Source organism: Corylus avellana, chromosome ca7, assembly GCF_901000735.1.
Source record: "Corylus avellana chromosome ca7, CavTom2PMs-1.0".
Classification (NCBI taxonomy): Eukaryota; Viridiplantae; Streptophyta; class Magnoliopsida; order Fagales; family Betulaceae; genus Corylus; species Corylus avellana.
In genome coordinates, this window is record NC_081547.1 from 5,145,935 (window position 1) to 5,165,418 (window position 19,484).

Consider the following 19,484-nt stretch of genomic DNA (forward strand, 5'->3'; position numbering starts at 1 on the left):
TCGGTTAAACGGTTTATTAACCGATACCGAACTAATAAGAATTTTAACCGAAATTATCGGTTATAACGGTACACGGTTAAACCGATTTAACCGTAGACTTTATATTGATTTATTTTGTTGGGCCAAAAATGAGTTTTTTTTACTTTTGAGAGCCCAAATACTTTTTGTTGGACTAAAATAACTTATTAAAAATGAGTTATTTTAGGGCCCAAATACTTTCTGTTGGACCCAAATATTTATTTTTTGGGATAAAAATTGAAGCTTTTTTATATTGATCCACCACAACTTTTTTTATATTATAAAATACATTTTTCCAAAGCAAATGGACTAATTAACATAACGAATGCTAATTAGACTAACAAAACTAGTTAATGAAAAATGCTTTCACCAAAGGCAAAGAAATCACATCCAATGCCATCACTTAAAAAAAAAAATCAAACCTACCCAAACCCAAATTAAGATAAGGTTACATAGGTATATATATAATCTCAAAACTATGTCGTTTTGGCATCCCTATTTAACGGTTTATATCGGTTAAATGGTTAACCGATATAAAATTTTTAACCGAACCGATAAGTATACCGGTATAAAAAATTTAACCGATAAGAATATCGTTATATCGGTTACGGTTAATATCGATTCAGTCGAAACTGGTACACGGCCGATAATCGGTAACTGGTTAATCTACTTACCCCTATTCTGAAGTATCGGCCATGGGCCCATGGGCCAAGCGGATAAAAACGAAATGAGCCACTCTTTCAGTCTTTCCCATACGCTTGTGACTCGTTCATATTATTTAATTCTAATAGATGATTATTTTGATCCACATTATTAGCAATCTATTCTTTATCTTATCCCGAAAACAAGTGGTTTTTTTTTTTTTTGGAGGTTATCCAGAAGGCAGACATACCATTTTTTTTTTTGACAATAACATCATTTGATTCATTTCTTCATTAATCAAAATCAATATGAAATAATTTGCTCTGTTCGAACAATATCACAGATACAGTCAGGTATCTCATTCCTCCAAATGTAATCTATGACACTTCTAGTAGCTAATTTTGATAATAAATGGGCTACACCATTTATATTCCGTTGTACATGGTTAGGTTTCCAATTGGATAGAGAATTCAAAATCAATTTAATTAGCATCCTCTATAAGTTGACCATACCTACTTCCATTCTGATTCTCATTGCATAGCGCCATGATAATTATATGTGCATTGCCTTCTAGAATTACTTTGCTTACTTCCATGTTGTTGCAAAATTGGGCTGCATGGACTATGACCATCGCCTCAGCAGTAGTTGGGTCTAAACATCCTTTACGCATGAAGCTCCTTGCTGCAATAGCCTTGCCCTCATTATCTCTAAGACATACCAATTTTGTTTGAAGGAGATCGACATGCATTGAAATTTTGTTTGAAGGAGGATAACATTAATAAAGTGAAAATATGCCAATTTTTTTTTAATTAACATTTTTGTTTGCGGGTGGAGGGGGGGGGGGCTCCTGCCCTCTTGCTCCATAGTCCATTCCTGCACATGCATGTATAAACATACATATTTATGTGATTTGGATTTATATGATATTTTGCTTTTGGCCCAACTCTTTGTCAATTTATTTTTTCAGTCACACATTGACACAATACAAATCCCGACACAGGCCAAAGTTGCGCTTTTGATTCTTTTTGTCAAACTTCATGTCAACTATACATTATTAATTATTGTTCCTAAGAGGTAGTTCAATCGGCTATAGTTCACACCTAATGAAGCGGAGGTCACTAGTTCGAATCCACCTCCCTCTTCCCTGGTATAGATATGTCAAAAAAATAAAAATGAAAAATACATTATTAATTATTTACTATCCAATAAAATAAAATTATGTTACACATTATTTTCTACTAGAGCCCCTACCATGCGGATGATTGCAAAAGTGGTGTTTTGCAACATCTAATCACCTTGTGACACCTCATTCATTTAAGAAAATTGTAGTAAATCAAAATGAGAATAAACACAGCAAATCAAAGTGAAAAAAATAATAAATCAAAAATAAATGGCCAAAAAAAATTGTACCCAAGCGGAGACCACAGAAAAGCAAAACCAACCTAAAAAATCGATTCTAATGCCTCAAAATTCGATTGTAATGCCTTATTTTTTTTATTTTTTATTTTATTCAAAACTAAATTCTAGAAGGGAAGGTTCCTTTAGGGATTTTATCACCCTAAAGGAATCACCCTAAAGCCCCTGCCGTGACCCAGCCGTAGGTCAAGGCCAGCATTTCAGCAGAAGGAAGAAGAAGAAAGAAGAAAAAATGGGAGAGGAGTTGTCGGCAGGAATGAAAAAATTGGAGAGAAGAAATAAGAAAAAATATAGTGTTTTAGGCTGTAAGATAATTTTGTGCATTTTTACTATGTGCCAATCTCTTATCAAGGGATGCAAAAGTCCGCATTGAAGTTAAACTCATACGAAAATGGGTGAAGATTGGATGAAATATATATATATATATATATTATCATTTCTCAATAAAAAAATCATATGCTTATAGTAGGATTTTAAAATATACATAACCTATATTTTTAGACGAGGTAGCTAGATTATTATTTATAATTATTATTATTATTTTTTTTTCTAATTTATTATTTATAATTATTTAAACATAATATAAGCATGATGAATGTGAAGAGAAGAGATCATGGTATAAAGGGGTGGCAAAATGGGTACATGATACGACCCGATTACGATATGCGGGTACCCATTACACGATTGGCCTATACACAGACACGACCCGTTTAGTTAAACGGGTAATCGGGCATGACACAATTATGACACGAAATAGTCGGGTAACCCGACCCGACCCGCTTACCCGTTAAAAATAATCGGGTAGACCCGACCCGACCTGTTAAAACCCTAAACTATAAAATAAAATAAAAATAAAAATAAATTTCAAAATTGTAATAATAATACATCGATACACTGTCAATGCAAAAAATTGAGTTCCAAGATATTAAAGGCTTTTATAAATGATAAGAAAAAACAAAAAAAAAAAAAAAAAATGGAAAGTGACTGTAATTGTACTCCAAAGGAAATTACTAAACTCATGATTTCACCTAAACTTAAAATAAGCAAGCATATTGACTAAGTTCATTTATTAAAATAATTTTTAGTATAAAGAAATTTAATTTTGCTCAAATTACATTTCACTAAAAAAGAACTATGTATATTTCAACACAAAATATGATATATGTAATATGTTGAAATTAAATATCTCATAACAGAGATGAATTTTGCAAATCATTTGGAAAAAAAAATTAAGGACAAAAAGCAAGAAGAATGTTTTTAAATTAAAATCATTTAATTAAATATTTAAATATAACAAAGGCTCTACCTAAATTTGTTGTCTTAGGCCTCAAAATCTATTAAGTCGGACCTACTTGAGGGGTTGGCTTGGACGCTTGGTTACTAGTAAGCCACTTGGCCCTCATCAATACCTCATAAAGTACAAAGTCTAAGTAGGGACAAAACTAAAATTTCTATTTCAAAATGATCAACATATGAATGAGATTGAGGGATAAAATGTGTCAACATTTCCATCATAGCAATAAAGAAAAAGAAAATAAAAAAAAGCTAACAAAAACAAAATAATAATAATAATAAAACACAAAACTCAAAACTACATCAACATTAAATTCATAATTAATTACAAAATACTTGTCCACTTGAAGTCTCGAAGGTTCCATGATCCATCCCATGTAATTAAAGATATGAATTGTGAAACACTACAAATATGTTCATTTTTTGACCCTTTTTTTTTTTTTTTTTTTTGTTTTAAAAAAAAAAAACCGGGTCTGGTGGGTACTCGTCAGAGCCGGACAGTAACCGGGTCTAACGGGTACTTGCCAGACCCGAACAGTAACCGTGTCTAACAGGTACCTGCCAGACCCGAACAATAACCGTGTCTGGCGTGTCGACCCGCCAGACCCGTCGAGTAGACTCGCTAGACACGAATTAACTGGGTCTTAAACGGGTAGACCTGATTAAGACCCGAACCCGATAAGGCAAAACCCAATATTTTTTTTTTTTTTTTTGTGTCGTGTTCGTATCAGGTTCACAGGTCGTGTCAAAATTGCCAGCTCTGATATAATATAATCTCAAGGTTATTGAAATAGTATAATAATAATAATATAAAAGAATTATATCATGTGTTACGTCAAGATGACCTTATCATATATATTAAATATAGTCCGGAAATTGAGTTAAGTTTGAATGATTCGTAGTACAATACGGCCCCACAAGTAAAAGATTCCTGTTCTACCTGTGGTGACGAGAGGCCGACACGTGGGGACATGCAACACATTGCAATGTTTTTAGCCTCATGCAACCCAAATTGTCTACCATCTTGCTTGTTGTTTGGGATGTCTTCTTTGTCGGACTTTTACTCCATCATTTGGTTTATATATATATATATATATATTCTAACAGTTTAAATTTAATTATTATATATTCTAACAGTTTAAATTTAATTATTATTATTATTATTTTTTTTTTTTTATGTAAAATTTGAAATTAAATTTTGACCCTAAGCTAAATTTGCGTGCACTATAATTAGAGATTGCTAAAGAACTTGTTTGGGATTGCGTTTAAGAAACAGAATTTTTAAGTCAAAAAAAGATTTTGAGTAAAAGTTTTATTTTTAAGCTTTTGCCAAAAGTGTGTTTTGACAATGTTTAGGTTCTATTTGGGATTGCGTTTGAGAGATTTAAAAGTGTTTTTCACACTTAAAAAGTTCGTTTGAAGAAAAAAATACTTGTTTGGTAAAAAAATTAAAAGCGCTTTTAAGAGTCCAAAAATCATAAAAATTGTCAAAAAGCACTTTTGAAAAAACCTAAAATGAAACTTTTGTTCAAAAACTCTTTTTTGACTTAAAAACTTAATTTCTCAAACACAATCTCAAACAGGCTATTAGGCTTTTTGGACCCTTAAAAGCGCTTTTAATTTTTTTACCAAACGAGTATTTTTTTTTTTCTTCAAACGGACTTTTTGAGTGTTAAAAACACTTTTAAGCCTCTCAAACACAATTTCGAACAGGCTCTAAGCCTGAACACGCTAAGAGTTCATTTAGTACTTAAAATGGTCATTTCATTAGAAAAAAAAAAACAAAAAAAGGAGTATTATTTATTATAAATGGAAAATGTAGAACATAATAGTCTTAATATTAGAGTATATATATGACTTGTTTATTTCACATTTTTTTTAATTTATAATAACAGTTATTACAATCATTTTGCAATTTGAAGCTCAATGAAAGGAACAGAATGAATTGTAGCGAAGACAAGAAGGAAATACGAGGGGTTGGTCCCCTCTATCGATGCTAAATGTGTAGCTACAATAGAAAAACAAAGCAGGGTTGGTCCCCTAGCTCCATGGATGCTAAATTTCAAGCTAGCTAGCAACAACAGAAAAACAAAGCAGAGGCAGTGACATTCAGTTTTGGTGGTTCTTCATGATCAAATATATACTTCCAACAAGGAAAACAAAATTGACAGGAATTTGAAACACAAATGTCAAAGGTGATAGTATCCACTGTGGCATTTCTCCTAGCATATCTTGTCCATGTCTCCTCCCTGTCTTGTTTATTTCTCTCTATATATATATATAAAGACACACAAAATAATAATAATAATAATTATAAGAACAAGTGTCTAGTGTCTTTCTCTTCGAATTGTGAAGCAGTGGTAGTAGTGAGATGTTTATCTGAAACAGATGCACAATCTCGATCTCCTTATCCAGAAAAAAAGATGCACAATTTCTAAATACAATTTGCTAGAGTGAAAGAAGAAGAAGAACAACAAAAAACATGACCATTTTAGAGTATAATTTCTAAGGTAGTGTTGTTTAAGGATAATTTGGGGGAGTACTACTTATTTTCAAACTCAACATCGTGGTTTTACATTTTCTGCTCAATTATTTGCAATAATCTAGCAAATTCGCAAGAAATTATGATATACCGAGTATTCATCCGATAATTTGGGCTAGGTTGTATGCCCAAACTATAAACCTTGATGGGTTGAGTGAACCTATTAAACAGCTAATCAAATCATTATAGGATGCGAGAAAACATATGATAATTGTCTCGCTACGCCATCTCAACTATTCCCATTATTCCCAACAAGCAATGGTACAGCATCCTTAACTTGCCAAAAGGCACATGGTAATTTTAAACATTGCAGCACATCAAGAGGCAAGGATTTTTGGTGTCACTATACAGCCTGGACCGTACGTCACTAATATTAAAGTGCATTAATACGTTTTAATTTATGTGGGGTGCTTTTGGTGATCATTGTAAGAAGAACAATGATGATCCCTATAAATATGAGTAATTGTTAGAGGTAAGTTTAGGAGGTATGCAACTTTTTAATGACATGAAAGGCTCTGTTGAGGGTTTAGTTCTCAAAAGCTGCCTAAAAAAGTACAAAATGTTTCATAAGTCGACTAAAAATTGAAGCAACCTCGAACTACCAAAAAAGATTTAAGTAGTTCTTATCAAGGCTCACATAACGCTTCAATACTCGAGTGGCATACAATGTTACTAAATTGCTCTAATACCATTTTTCATTAAAAGCACTAACTACATTTGCGCTATTACTTAAAAATAATATGTTAAGTTACAAGTAAAACTCTTTAAAATCATTTAAATAGTTCAATTTTACCAAGTAAGTAACCGGCGCAATAATAAAAATAAAAAAAGGAAATAAAAAAAGGAAAGAAGAAAAGTAACCTACTCAGTACTCAGTGTAGGACTTAACCCTATCGGGTATAACGCAAATTATGACACAAGAAAACAAAAGGAAAAACAAGAACATTGGGGGGCCCTTGGTTGACCCTATAAGCCACAAATTAAAGCCGGCTCTCTCTCAGCAAAGAGGTAGAAAACATCTCCCTCTTTCATGCCCCTGTCATGTTTGTAAAGTTCTCTTCTTTTTCCTCTACACTTTTTTTTTTTTGGTCTGCAGAGCATATGAATCCAAACCATTACTGTATATCCCCTACAACCAGATGCCTGAGGTTCCTGACTCATGGATGCACCTTGGGAACCACATTATATAACAAATAGCCCAACACATAAACACAAAAACACGCATGGGCATGCAACACAAACACATATAGCAAGAGGGAAATTGAAATGGTCTTATTTTAACAGGATGAAGAGAACAAATAATATGCAATTTTTTAACTTTATCCTCACAAGATGAAGGACACAAACAACATCCGATTTTCATATTGTTTTGTCAGCACAGCTATGTGTCTGTCAAGCTTGTCTTGCTTCACAAGACAAAAATTTACACAAAATAACCAGAAGAAAGAGGCCAGTGAAATAGGACAAAGAACAGGTTGTGCTTGATCTCCTACCATGTATGTACTTCTAGAAGCTCTCACCTCCTTCTCTTTCTCTCTTTCTATGCAAAAGACATCATTTTTCTGAAAATAAAAAAGGTAGAAGAAGATCAGGGATATAAAGTTGTTTTTCTGAGGAGGCCAAAAAATCAAAAAGAAAGAATCAACAAACCTATTGATCTTTTGCAATGAAGAACCGCCTCATAAATTGAGCTCTCCCTATCACGGCAATCACCTGTTGAACAAACCATACTTGGTTGTGGAGATGCTTGTGGTGACTTGCTCCAGCTCTTAACTTCCGATACTCTCCTATCAATATCATCAACTCTAGTACATTTTCTTGAGCCCTTTATTTTATGGCATAAAGGTCTAAAACATCCAAAACACTTCAGCAAGATTCGCTCTAATGGTTTTTTCCATCTTCTCAGAAAATGACTGTTATGATCTTGAACCACTTGAATAGCAATTCTGGAAGAGGATGAAGAGGAAGGCATGACAGGATTGTTATTAGAGTCATTGGACACCACTATCCTAGATGGGTTGACAGATGCAGGTTTAATGACTCCATTGAAAAAAAGCTCATCAGCATGAGCAAGAGGAGGAGATTGGGATGTGGGAATTTTGAAATCAAAGTCCTGGGATTCTTCAGAGCATCTCCTCGACTTTATCATCTTGTAGTCCAATTCTTTCGAGGTGGCTGCATGAGAACTATCAAGTGATGCTCTAAATGGCCTGTCAAGTCCATCCAAGGTGGGTCTTACGTTTGACAACCAACTGTATGAAAAACTTTCAGTCGCTAAAGGCTGTGAGGCTTCCATGGTCTTTAGCAACTGTATATGCACAAGGATAAAGAATGAAGAAGACCTTATATACTCCTAGAGGGACAAGATCACATGACTGGTATCTTAAGAGTGACCACACGACCCTGGTGACCACAAGTGCACACATTGTCTATGCTACCAAATGCCAAGCAGCAGACAGATGGAACAAGAATAAATAAACAAACTAGTTTCTCATTGTTCCCTATCTATTAATGTGTCATTATTTTATTTATCACTTAGTTATATTTAATTCAAGTAGAATATCATTCATCATTATTGAAATCCATTCATATATATATATATATATATATATATATAAGTTTTGCCTTTTAAAATTAACTTTGCTCTAACATAGAAACAAAAAAGAAGATAAAATAGTTGACCTGCAACAACTTTACATTAGTAGTATGCTTTGACATTCCAACTTCCTCACGTAGCAAACCAAGCAGGAAACTATAAGAGTCCTTTTTCTTCTTGATGTTAAAAATATTTGATTTTAAAGTGGGTATTCAAGAGGTGCTTTTAAGATTGGCAGGTAATTGGTCTCCCCGGCCAACCCTTTTAGAATAGAAAAAAAAAAAAGAAAAAAAAAAAGATTGGCAGGTAATTATCTAAAGCCAACACTTCAAACCGAATTCACAAGGACTCAAACACTGCAGCAACTACAACTCTAAGCCATGATAACAGGAAGAGTTCAAAGTCATGTAGATAAGGATAGTTAAAGAAACCGTGTGTTATCTGATATATTATTTTTGAAACACAAATTTGTGTTGAGATCAGCTATATGTACACCTCATGTGGGTCCCACAAATCTAATAGTTGATTTGCAAAAAAAAGTAGCACGGAGATAAGGCAACACATGTAAAAAAGGTAATTCTTATTTGTATGTCATACTCATCTACAGTAACAGACTTATTTATAAATACAAAGCTTTCACCAACGTTTGTGGTAAGGCAAAACTTCAAACCAAATTCACAAATACCCAAACACTGCAGCAACTACAACTCTAAGCTAAGATAACAGGAAGAGTTCAAAGTCTAAAGATGCAGATAAGGATAGTTGAGGAAACTGTATTTCATCTTATCTATTATGTTTCAAACACAAATTTGTATTTCATACTCATCTACAGTTACAGGCTTGTTTATATATACAAAGCCTTCATCAACGTTTGTGGTAAGGCAGTACAATACAAAAACAGAGAACTTCATTTCTCTTACAAAGATTTTCTAGATGGTGTTCTAGAGGTCATCTCAAATTTTTAGAACATTTTTTTTTTGTCAAATTACGATTTTGGCCATTAAACTATATGCTAGATTCCAACTTCATCCTTGAAGTTTTGAAAATGCAATGTTACCTTTGTCTTGCCTTGACTTATAATGTGAATGCTAATGTAGCAACTTTTTTTTTCCCACCTGTCTTCGTATTGTTAACATGACATGTTAGGAAACAATAGGGCTCACAAAGTCAGAGAAGATGCCATGTCACCAGCAGCCCCAAGCGAACAGTGTGTCACATGACTCTTCTCTCTGATTTTGTGAGTCTTGCTGTGGCTTAACATGTCATGTCAATAATACAAGAACATGTTAAAACAAAACAAAAAAAGTCTACCACATCAATAATTGCCATTTTCATGGTAATAGGCTAATAGCAAGAGAGTGGAAGAGTAACATTAAAGCATTTTCCAAACATTAGGCGCTCAATTAATACAATTGATAGTTCAGAGACAAAATTGCAATTTAATTACATAGTTCAGGGACCAAAATCACATTTTGACCTACAATTTTTGTATAAGTATTTTAATCAATATGCTCATAAGTCTTTAAATAACCATATCCAAGCTATAGTTATATAGTTTAGCCTAATAGCACATAAATTGGACCTTTTCACCACTAAAGTATCATTAAATCTCAAATGCTAGAAAAATTGAAAATGCAAGTGTGATGTAAAGTCTCAATAAACATTAACAATCATCATAAGAAACACTTATGTATTAATAAAGTAAGCAACAGACCTACAATAATCATGACACTTCATAAGTTTAGATTTGGTGTTTCATGCTTAGAAAACTTTGGTTGTCTTCTCTGCCAAAAGAATAACAAAAAAGAAAAACAAATATTTTTGTATCATACACAATTCAAATTAATCAGTTCAGCAAAAATTTTCCCAGTACCCATTGAAGTTGCATAACAAAAATTTTATGCAACAATGAAGGTGCTTGGGAAGAAATCATGTACAGCAAGGATAAAACTATTTGCGATGACTGTGTGTTTGAACAGAAGCTGCAAACATGAAAATGAAATAAAGTCTGGGATATGGTTTAAACAAAGACATAACATCAGAATATATGAGGCATAGCATGGATCGTTGCGTACTTTCTAATATATTATAGATGATAAATATATAGTATATTTCCAAAGGCTAGTAAGTTTGATCCACATCACAGTGGTAAAATATCATTTTATTGCTAAATAACATCTTCTAATGCTAAAAGATAAGTCCTATTATTGATTAGGCATATTCACATATGCATACATAAAATATGGTTACAATGCTAAAAGACAAGTACATATAAATCCAGCTTTCACATGCATTAATAGTACTGAAAATTTGTGGGTTCAAAGATTCCTTGGTTAGGAGAACAGCAAGTGTTGTTCTTTTCATCCAGTACTCTACCAATAAGTCCCCAAACTATTTATTTATCATAAAAGGAGGAGGCAAATTGGCAGACAGGGGTCCCTAGCTGATCAGATATGTGTATGCTGTGATGTTTCAGAGGTATCATCCAGGTGATTAGAAATGGAAACTGACTAAAAACCAAATTTTCACCTCCACCCCAGCATTAAAGCGACCAGATGCAGACCATGTGTGCGTGAAAGCACAATGTTGCGGCAAAAAGAGTCCACACTTTCGTAAAAGCAGAAACACTTGCAAGGTAAAACATTCTTTTATACAAAATAATTGTTGTCAGCGCTGAGAGATTGTAGGGCAACTATCTAATCTGGTACTCCCTCCCAATCAAGCTAGATGTCTTGTTTGAAATTATACAGATATTAAGAAAGGAGTAAAACATAATGATCCTTCTAAGATGTCATTTCCTTTATATTTGAAGTGGCACAAATGCTAAGAGTCTTGTTTGCTTTTAGGAATAGATGAGAGTAATACGAGAAATTTAAGAACTTCTAGTTTTAGAAAGTGGACATATATTCTGGAGTTGATAATATGTGAAGACAGGAAATAAAGATCATTGTTATGAAATTATGGAACTGATGAATGTACCACAGATTCCATGAACAACACTTCAGAAAGCAAGTTCAAATACAGAAAGTAAAACCAAAAAAAAAAAAAAAAAGATTCTTTAGTTTGGACAACTCTAGTCTGTCTCCAGATTAGTTTTAAACATAGGAGTGTCATTTGCCAAAAGCATATACAAAAGCTTGGTGGATCAAGCATCAAACTAGTTGCATGATCAAACCTTCGAACACCATAATCACCAAAACATAGCAGGAAGAAAAACAGATTAGTGGAATCAGAGTTGACAACTGTTGCATCAGATTTAAGGGATATGCTAGGTGCATTAAGTGCTCCTACCAAAACAAAATAATAAGTATAAAAAAGAAAATAATAGGTGAAGGACAAAATCAATCGGTACCATATAGAAGACAAAAGGTAACAACTTTTGTGTATATAAATATGTTACGAAGAACCTTTGAAAGATCAATGGGCATTTACTTGAGTAGAATGAAGAGCAGAGCCCCAAGAATACCATCTTCCCAAAGCCCCACACCCAAATGGTATACTTTCTCACCATCAACTATAGGAGCTTACCTAATTGTAGCCGAAAGAGAATTGCAATAAAATCACCAGTCACAAGAACATGAGGCCAAGACAATCACGCCCCCAACAGACACATGCTCCAATCACTAAGACACAAATACCAATAACAAAGTCCTAAAATTTCGAATAACAGGATAGAAAAGTAAACCACATTATCCACTGACCAAAATTTTCAGATTAAAATTATACCTAAAGTTATTTTGAATTACTGCTATGAGATTTCCAATTTATGGATGTATAAAAATTATGCTTAACATTAGTTAACAAACATCAACAACCATGATGGGCATGTGTTTTATCTGCACATTTACCACCAAGTTCACAATCTAGACGGTTTATAATAAACTACATGAAGAATCAGCCGAACACAAAGTACCTGCTGTCATATACTAAGGAGGATTTTTATGAAACCATTTTGTCAACAAGTACCAACTTGCTCACCAAATTAGACGCACCTGACAAGTCCAAACAAAAGGGATGTCCATAGCATATTTAACAACAATTATAGCAATATTGAATTTGAACAATAATACAGAAGAAAACCTTGAAAGAGACAAGTTCTACAGCGACGCTTTACTTGGCTGCAGAGGAGAAGTAGGAAAGTCTATGAGTACAAATTCTATCCATGTTGCTCAGTCTTTAATAGCAAAAGTGGAAAATCAACTAACCAACCCAATTCTAATTATTAGGCTAGCTTGACAGGATGTCTTCGATTGCTATTTGCTAAGGTTCTTAATGGTTAAAAAGTACAAAAAATTTCGACTTTTAATCATTTTCTTTTCCCACATTTGCTTGGCAATCAAACAGTGCCCATTAACAAGCCCGTGAAAATTTTTATAGCAAGCAAAGAAGCATTAATCAAAAGCAGCACAAACGATCACTGAAAAAAGAAAATTTGAGGCCTAATTTTTAAATAAAGATTACCATAAAACAAAAGTAAATTCATTTCTTTTTCCCACGTTTTCTTCAATGCATTGCAGACACATTGAGGCTAATGATTGTCCTGGTTTGGGAACAAGATGGGTTTGACGATTGAAGGGTTTATAGGTTTTGCAAGAGGGTTTTGAAGAGTAGGGTTTTGGGTTTTGGGTTTTGTTGGTTGTGAATGATCGAAACGAAGAGGAAATTTCTCATAAATATATGCGAGAAAATGGCAGAGAAGACACACTAAAGGGACGAACCCAGGTCTCGACAGACTCGACTCGACTCCATCTCCAAGCCTCTCCATCAAAACTTCACCTTCCAACATATCAAAGCTTGCTCGCATCCCCTCTGGAATCTTTTGCAGCACTCCACCATGAAACTATCACTTTTCCTATTCCCTTCTTTCGGAATTTCTCTTGCAAAATGCACGCATACCCGCCTCTCGTCCAACCTCCACACGTCTGCCTACACTCTCAAGTCTCATCCACCTTATTTCCATATACATCCAAACAATGTCGTGCAAGTTTTTCAGGAAACCCATCTGATTCCAGCACACCCACTACTTCATCCTCATTACGTGCATCAAGTGACCAATCAATTGTGTTTTGTTTTGTTTTTATATTTGATTTTTAAACTTTTTTTATTATTATTATTGTAAGTCTAATGTGTCACACTATTACTTACGTTGATGTTGCATATTAACGAATTCAACCAATTTTTTTTAACGGTATAAACTAAGTTACATGGATCTCAATAACCTCCAAGTGGAGAAGTTACTGTTAGAATATATGGTCATATTTGATTGTATTTTAATATTGATTTTAACATTTGGTCGTAATTATCTTTCACATGAAAAATAAGGCCAAAGACTCCAATATCAGCAACAAGTCGGGTTAAAAAATATCTCCTTAGAATTCCTCTTCATACGCTAGTGTTCCTCATTTTCCAGCATTGAACCACTTTAAGACGCATGGGGTATGTTCTTCCTTGATTCTCTTGACTCGGCACTAAAGGATGTGGAAATTTGTGCAGGTTTCCATGTAAGTCGCTGCCTTATTCCACAACCCTTGAAATGAAACAAATTTTGGTGGGACCATGCTGAAGAAATTCATAAGCCTAGAAAAATAAAAAGAAAATAGCAGACTTTACGTGTGATTCGGTGTTAGACATTTCTGTTCATTGTAAGTCTAATGTGTCACACTATTACTTACGTTGATGTTGCATATTAACGAATTCAACCAATTTTTTTTGACGGTATAAACTAAGTCACCTGGATCTCAATAACCTCCAAGTGGAGAAGTTACTGTTAGAATATATGGTCATATTTGATTGTATTTTAATATTGATTTTAATATTTGGTCGTAATTATCTTTCACATGAAAAATAAGGCCAAAGACTCCAATATCAGCAACAAGTCGGGTTAAAAAATATCTCCTTAGAATTCCTCTTCATACGCTAGTGTTCCTCATTTTCCAGCATTGAACCACTTTAAGACGCATGGGGTATGTTCTTCCTTGATTCTCTTGACTCGGCACTAAAGGATGTGGAAATTTGTGCAGGTTTCCATGTAAGTCGCCTGCCTTATTCCACAACCATTGAAATGAAACAAATTTTGGTGGGAACATGCTGAAGAAATTCATAAGCCTAGAAAAATAAAAAGAAAATAGCAGACTTTACGTGTGATTCGGTGTTAGACATTTCTATTCATTCTTAGAAAAAGAGCCAAAATTTCTATATCAGAGAGACAGATCAATCATCAATACTCTCCTATATAATATAGAAGATGCGTTTGTTTGAACAGCACAAGCCTTGGTGCACAATGGCATCAAATTCAGCAATCTCACAAGCTTTCCTGTTATCATTAATTTCAATGCTAGTGGTTGGAACAGATGGTGGCGGAATCGCAATCTACTGGGGTCAGAATGGAAATGAGGGAACTCTGGCACAAACTTGTGCCACGGGTAAATATGCCTTTGTTAACATAGCTTTCCTTCCAACCTTTGGCAACGGTCAAAAACCAGTGATCAACCTTGCCGGCCACTGTGATCCAGGCAGTAATGGGTGCACCAGATTAAGCTCTGAAATAAAATCATGCCAAGCAAAAGGAATTAGGCTGATGCTCTCTATTGGTGGAGACTTGGGGACCTACTCCCTTTCTTCACCTGACGATGCTAGACAAGTTGCAGACTATCTTTGGAATAACTTCCTTGGGGGCCAGTCCTCCTCTCGCCCTCTTGGAGATGCTGTTTTGGATGGAATTGACTTCGATATTCTACATGGAACACCCCAACACTGGGATGAGCTTGCAAGGTATTGATAAATATCACCACAAAATAGGGTTCAAACTCGAACTCAGAACATTTATTCTCGTATCATGTTAAATTTAACTTATCATTTTAGTTAATATTTTGACAGGTATCTCTCTGGATATAGCAAACGGGGAAAGAAAGTGTACTTAACCGCAGCCCCTCAGTGCCCTTTCCCTGATGCTTGGATGGGAGGTGCCCTCAAGACAGGCCTGTTTGATTATGTATGGGTACAGTTCTATAACAACCCTCCATGCCAATACACATCAGGTAGTATTGACAAACTTGTAAGCGCATGGAATCAATGGAATTCTATTCCTGCCACCAAAATCTTCTTAGGACTTCCTGCAGCACCTAATGCAGCTGGAAGTGGCTTCATTCCTGCTGCTGATCTAACTTCTAAAGTGCTTCCGGCCATTAAAGGTTCTGCTAATTATGGAGGTGTGATGCTGTGGTCTAAATTCTATGATGATCAAACAGGGTACAGTTCTTCCATCAGGAGCAGTGTCTAGAAATCTGAATACCCTCTAATTTGATGCATGTAATGTAATAACAATCTCAAAGTGGAAGACTTCCTACATCTTCCATATGTATTTTCTCTACCGCTATATAATATGCCACCAATAAAAATATGCATCGATTTGGACCACCCATCTCCATATTTCCACGGCTTTTATTTTTATTTTTATTTTTTTAGCAAAAAAGATAGGCCGAGGAACCAATTGTGGCTATCCTAGCTGCTGGGTGTGACCATAGTAGCACCTACCCGCTAGGAGCAGCACAGGAAGAGCCTAAACGGTAGAAACCGCAGACGCTTCCTGAAGTCTAAGGAGCCTGACCTAGCCCACCAATCCAAGGTGGCTAATACTAGCCCTAAGGCATATGTGGAGATTTTTCATTGCAAAGATTCCAACTTAATCCCTAATACATACCTAGACCACTTAAAAACTTTCTTAAACCATTGAACCACCGCCCTTGATTTATTTCAACATAGAAAGGAATTGCCAAAAAGGCGCGGGATCTACTGTGGTTTTGTAAGGGATCTATTGTGATAGGTCCATTAAATAAATGGGCCTTTGATTGTAGTGGGCTTAATAGTCTATTTTCATGGGTATGAAGAAGAAGGTGATTCAGAAAGTGTAGGCACACCTTTCACCTCCCTTAGATACATAGCTGGTGCATCTGAGCGGCTGAGCCTATAGTTCGCAACGCCACCGGCACCGGGTCTTAGCCAAGTGCATCTGAGCCTAGTACGAATGCTTCGGGTTCAAGCCAAGAAACCCAAGTAGAGAATCTTGAGAATTATAATGGTAGTGGGTAGGGGTGTTGAAATATCAGAGAAAAGTTTGCAGACTCCACTTGTGGGAAGTAGCAACTGTCATTCTCATTTCTCGAGTGCAAAGGAGAAGAAATGCAATCGATGAGGAGGTTGGTTTCACTAGATTCGTCTTCTGCATCAAGCATTTATCTTATTATTTTCACACTTATCTCCCGAGAATTGACACCCTATTTGCACTTATTCACAGATTACCATTTTCTTCCTATTGGCACCTTTCGATAGCTTTGGCATTAAAAAATAGATGAAATGCCGCATATGATTCATATTTTTTATTAATTTATTATTTTTTTAAATACACAAAATACTTCAATTTTTTTTTTTTTTTTTTTTAAATGGTAGATAGTTCGCCAACTCCCAAAGTCCTTAAGGGAAGGGTTCGAACCACCCCAAGGTCCTTAAAGGCGTGATCAAACGACTCAATATTGGGATAAGGGAATGGCCAATTATGGAGTCATTTGACCACCTTCGAGATCCCTAAGGGGGTTGTCGAACCACCCTTTGAGTTGAGAAAGTAGTTTGGCAACCACCAGAAAAAGGGTTTTTGAGTGTGGATGAACCATCCAGCAACTATAGTGGTAGTTTGGTCACCCTCGAAATTCCTGAGTGGATAGCTGAACTACCACCGGGTCAACCATTTGCTTAATTTATTTTTTTCTTTGGTTGAATGATAAATTGGATGTTTCAAGGAAAAAATTTGCACATGTAACTCATATGTAATGTCAGACACTAGCGGAATGTGCCAATTGAAAGGAAATGGTAGTTTGAATACGAAGGCATCAAGTGTGACAAATGGAGTCAATTCATGGGGAGTAAGTGTATTTTATCCTACTTTAAAAAATAGAGATGATAAATGCTTATATGTTAAAATTCCAACCATTTAGTTTGAAAGACAATAGTTTTGATTTGAACAAATCTACGTGACAGAGTATCTTAAAATTTACAAAGGATGTTGATCCAACATTTCTCATCCAAAATATTTGAATATAATCTGATGGGAACCCACAAATCAATCTACGTATTGGTGAATGCCATTGTGCTAGTTTTTCCTGTTTAAACTTATCAAGAAGTTGTGAGAATCCTAGTCAAAAAGTAAATGTATTTGGCATTTCCCACTCGTGCTCTTGACAGAGAAGTTTGCAGCTTCTTCATACCGTAGTGTTTGTCATTTTCCACTAGTGTACCACTTGAAGATGGGGTATGTTTTTCTCGATTCTCTTGACTTGGCATTAGAGGATGTGGAAATTTGTGCAGGTATTCTTATTCATATGCTAGGATTTTCATTTTCCAGTAATGAGTCACTGTAAGATGGGGTATATATGTTTTGCATTAAGGATGTGGAAATTTGTGTAGATTTCTTACAAGTCTCCTTCCTTGATCAGCAGCCATTGATATGAAGCAAATTTGGTGGGACCAAGTGAGTGCCAATTGCCAAAACACTCTCACTTCTGCAAAAAAGACAGAAATTGGCCAGCAGAGACAGATGACCTTTCTCCTATATATAATACAGAAGATGTGTTTCTTTGAACACCACAAGCCTTGGTGCACAATGGCATCAAACTCAGCAATCTCACAAGCTTTCCTGTTATCATTAATTTCAATGCTGGTGGTTGGAACAGATGCTGGTGGAATCGCAATCTACTGGGGTCAGAATGGAAATGAGGGTACTCTGGCACAGACTTGTGCCACGGGTAAGTATGCCTTTGTTAACATAGCTTTCCTTCCAACCTTTGGCAATGGTCAAAAACCAGTGATGAATCTTGCTGGCCACTGTGATCCATCCAGTAATGGGTGCACCAGATTAAGCTCTGAAATAAAATCATGCCAAGCAAAAGGAATTAGGCTGATGCTCTCTATTGGAGGAGGAGCAGGGAGCTACTCCCTTTCTTCAACTGATGATGCTAGACAAGTTGCAAACTATCTTTGGAATAACTTCTTGGGGGGGCAATCCTCATCTCGCCCTCTTGGAGATGCTGTTTTGGATGGAATTGACTTCGATATTGAAGGAGGAACAACCCAACACTGGGATGAGCTTGCAAGGTATCTCTCTGGATACAGCCAACAGGGAAAGAAAGTGTACTTAACCGCAGCCCCTCAGTGCCCTTTCCCTGATGCTTGGATGGGAGGTGCCCTTAAGACAGGCCTGTTTGATTATGTATGGGTACAGTTCTATAACAACCCTCCATGCCAATATACATCAGGTAGTATTGACAAACTTGTAAGCGCATGGAATCAATGGAATTCTATTCCTGCCACCAAAATCTTCTTAGGGCTTCCTGCAGCACCTAATGCAGCTGGAAGTGGCTTCATTCCTGCTGCTGATCTAACTTCTAAAGTGCTTCCGGCCATTAAAGGGTCTGCCAAGTATGGAGGTGTGATGCTGTGGTCTAAATTCTATGATGATCAAACTGGCTACAGTTCTTCCATCAAGAGCACTGTCTAGAAATCTGAATACCCTTTAAGTGATGCATGTAATAATCTCAAAGTGGAAGACTTCCTAAATCTTCCATATGTATTTTCTCTACGGCTATAAAATGTGCCACGAATAAAACTGTTAAAGTTTGTATGAACGGTTTAGACACAAAAAACGGAGGCTATTATATTATTCAACTTATACAACTTTCGTTAACCTAATACAAGCATCATATTATATATGATTAAGGAAATACCATAAAGACTAAACTACCCCCGAAATCCTAATGACTTAAATTCTAACTCTTCTAACAAAAACTATGCATCTATTTGGGCCATCTATACATCTCATAACCCAAGTTTTTCTTCTTCTTCTTTTCCCCCTTTCTTAGATGAAAGCAATTGATGGAGAATGAATTTGGCTTATTTTTTGAACTTAATGCAGTAATTGCAACCTGGAGG

At 35.4% G+C, this 19,484-nt stretch overlaps 3 protein-coding genes across 5 annotated transcripts; 2 read left to right on the forward strand and 1 right to left on the reverse strand.

The window, feature by feature from the left end:
* Positions 1-7,245: 7,245 nt before the first annotated feature.
* LOC132187734 (probable membrane-associated kinase regulator 6) lies at positions 7,246-13,488 on the reverse strand. 2 transcript variants are annotated; one of them, XM_059602151.1, is made up of 3 exons: positions 12,969-13,488; positions 7,562-8,219; positions 7,246-7,473 (listed from the first exon to the last, which is right to left on the reverse strand). In XM_059602151.1, the coding sequence occupies exons 1-3, from the start codon at positions 12,969-12,971 to the stop codon at positions 7,466-7,468; spliced, it is 669 nt and encodes a 222-aa protein (XP_059458134.1). In that variant the 5' UTR covers positions 12,972-13,488; the 3' UTR covers positions 7,246-7,465. The 2 variants fall into 2 exon arrangements, with proteins under 2 accessions (XP_059458134.1, XP_059458135.1); XM_059602152.1 differs by lacking the exon at positions 12,969-13,488 and having other exon boundaries at positions 7,562-8,399.
* Positions 13,489-14,752: 1,264 nt separating this feature from the next.
* LOC132187735 (hevamine-A-like) lies at positions 14,753-15,923 on the forward strand. The gene is made up of 2 exons (XM_059602153.1): positions 14,753-15,278; positions 15,384-15,923. The coding sequence occupies exons 1-2, from the start codon at positions 14,788-14,790 to the stop codon at positions 15,784-15,786; spliced, it is 894 nt and encodes a 297-aa protein (XP_059458136.1). The 5' UTR covers positions 14,753-14,787; the 3' UTR covers positions 15,787-15,923.
* Positions 15,924-16,397: 474 nt separating this feature from the next.
* LOC132187736 (acidic endochitinase-like) lies at positions 16,398-19,180 on the forward strand. Of its 2 annotated transcripts, none has more exons than XM_059602155.1 (2): positions 16,398-16,702; positions 17,993-19,180. In XM_059602155.1, the coding sequence occupies exon 2, from the start codon at positions 18,004-18,006 to the stop codon at positions 19,051-19,053; it is 1,050 nt and encodes a 349-aa protein (XP_059458138.1). In that variant the 5' UTR covers positions 16,398-16,702; positions 17,993-18,003; the 3' UTR covers positions 19,054-19,180. The 2 variants fall into 2 exon arrangements, with proteins under 2 accessions (XP_059458138.1, XP_059458137.1); XM_059602154.1 differs by having other exon boundaries at positions 17,996-19,180.
* The last annotated feature ends 304 nt before the right edge of the window (positions 19,181-19,484 follow it).

What these genes read in the sequence shown, in the direction of transcription:
- LOC132187736 (XM_059602155.1), top strand. Translation starts at nt 18,004, where the DNA reads ATGAAGCAAATTTGGTGGGACCAAGTGAGTGCCAATTGCCAAAACACT.
- LOC132187735 (XM_059602153.1), top strand. Translation starts at nt 14,788, where the DNA reads ATGGCATCAAATTCAGCAATCTCACAAGCTTTCCTGTTATCATTAATT. An exon ending in CACTGGGATGAGCTTGCAAG is followed by an intron (nt 15,279 to 15,383) that starts GTATTGATAAAT and finishes ATATTTTGACAG; the next exon opens with GTATCTCTCTGGATATAGCA.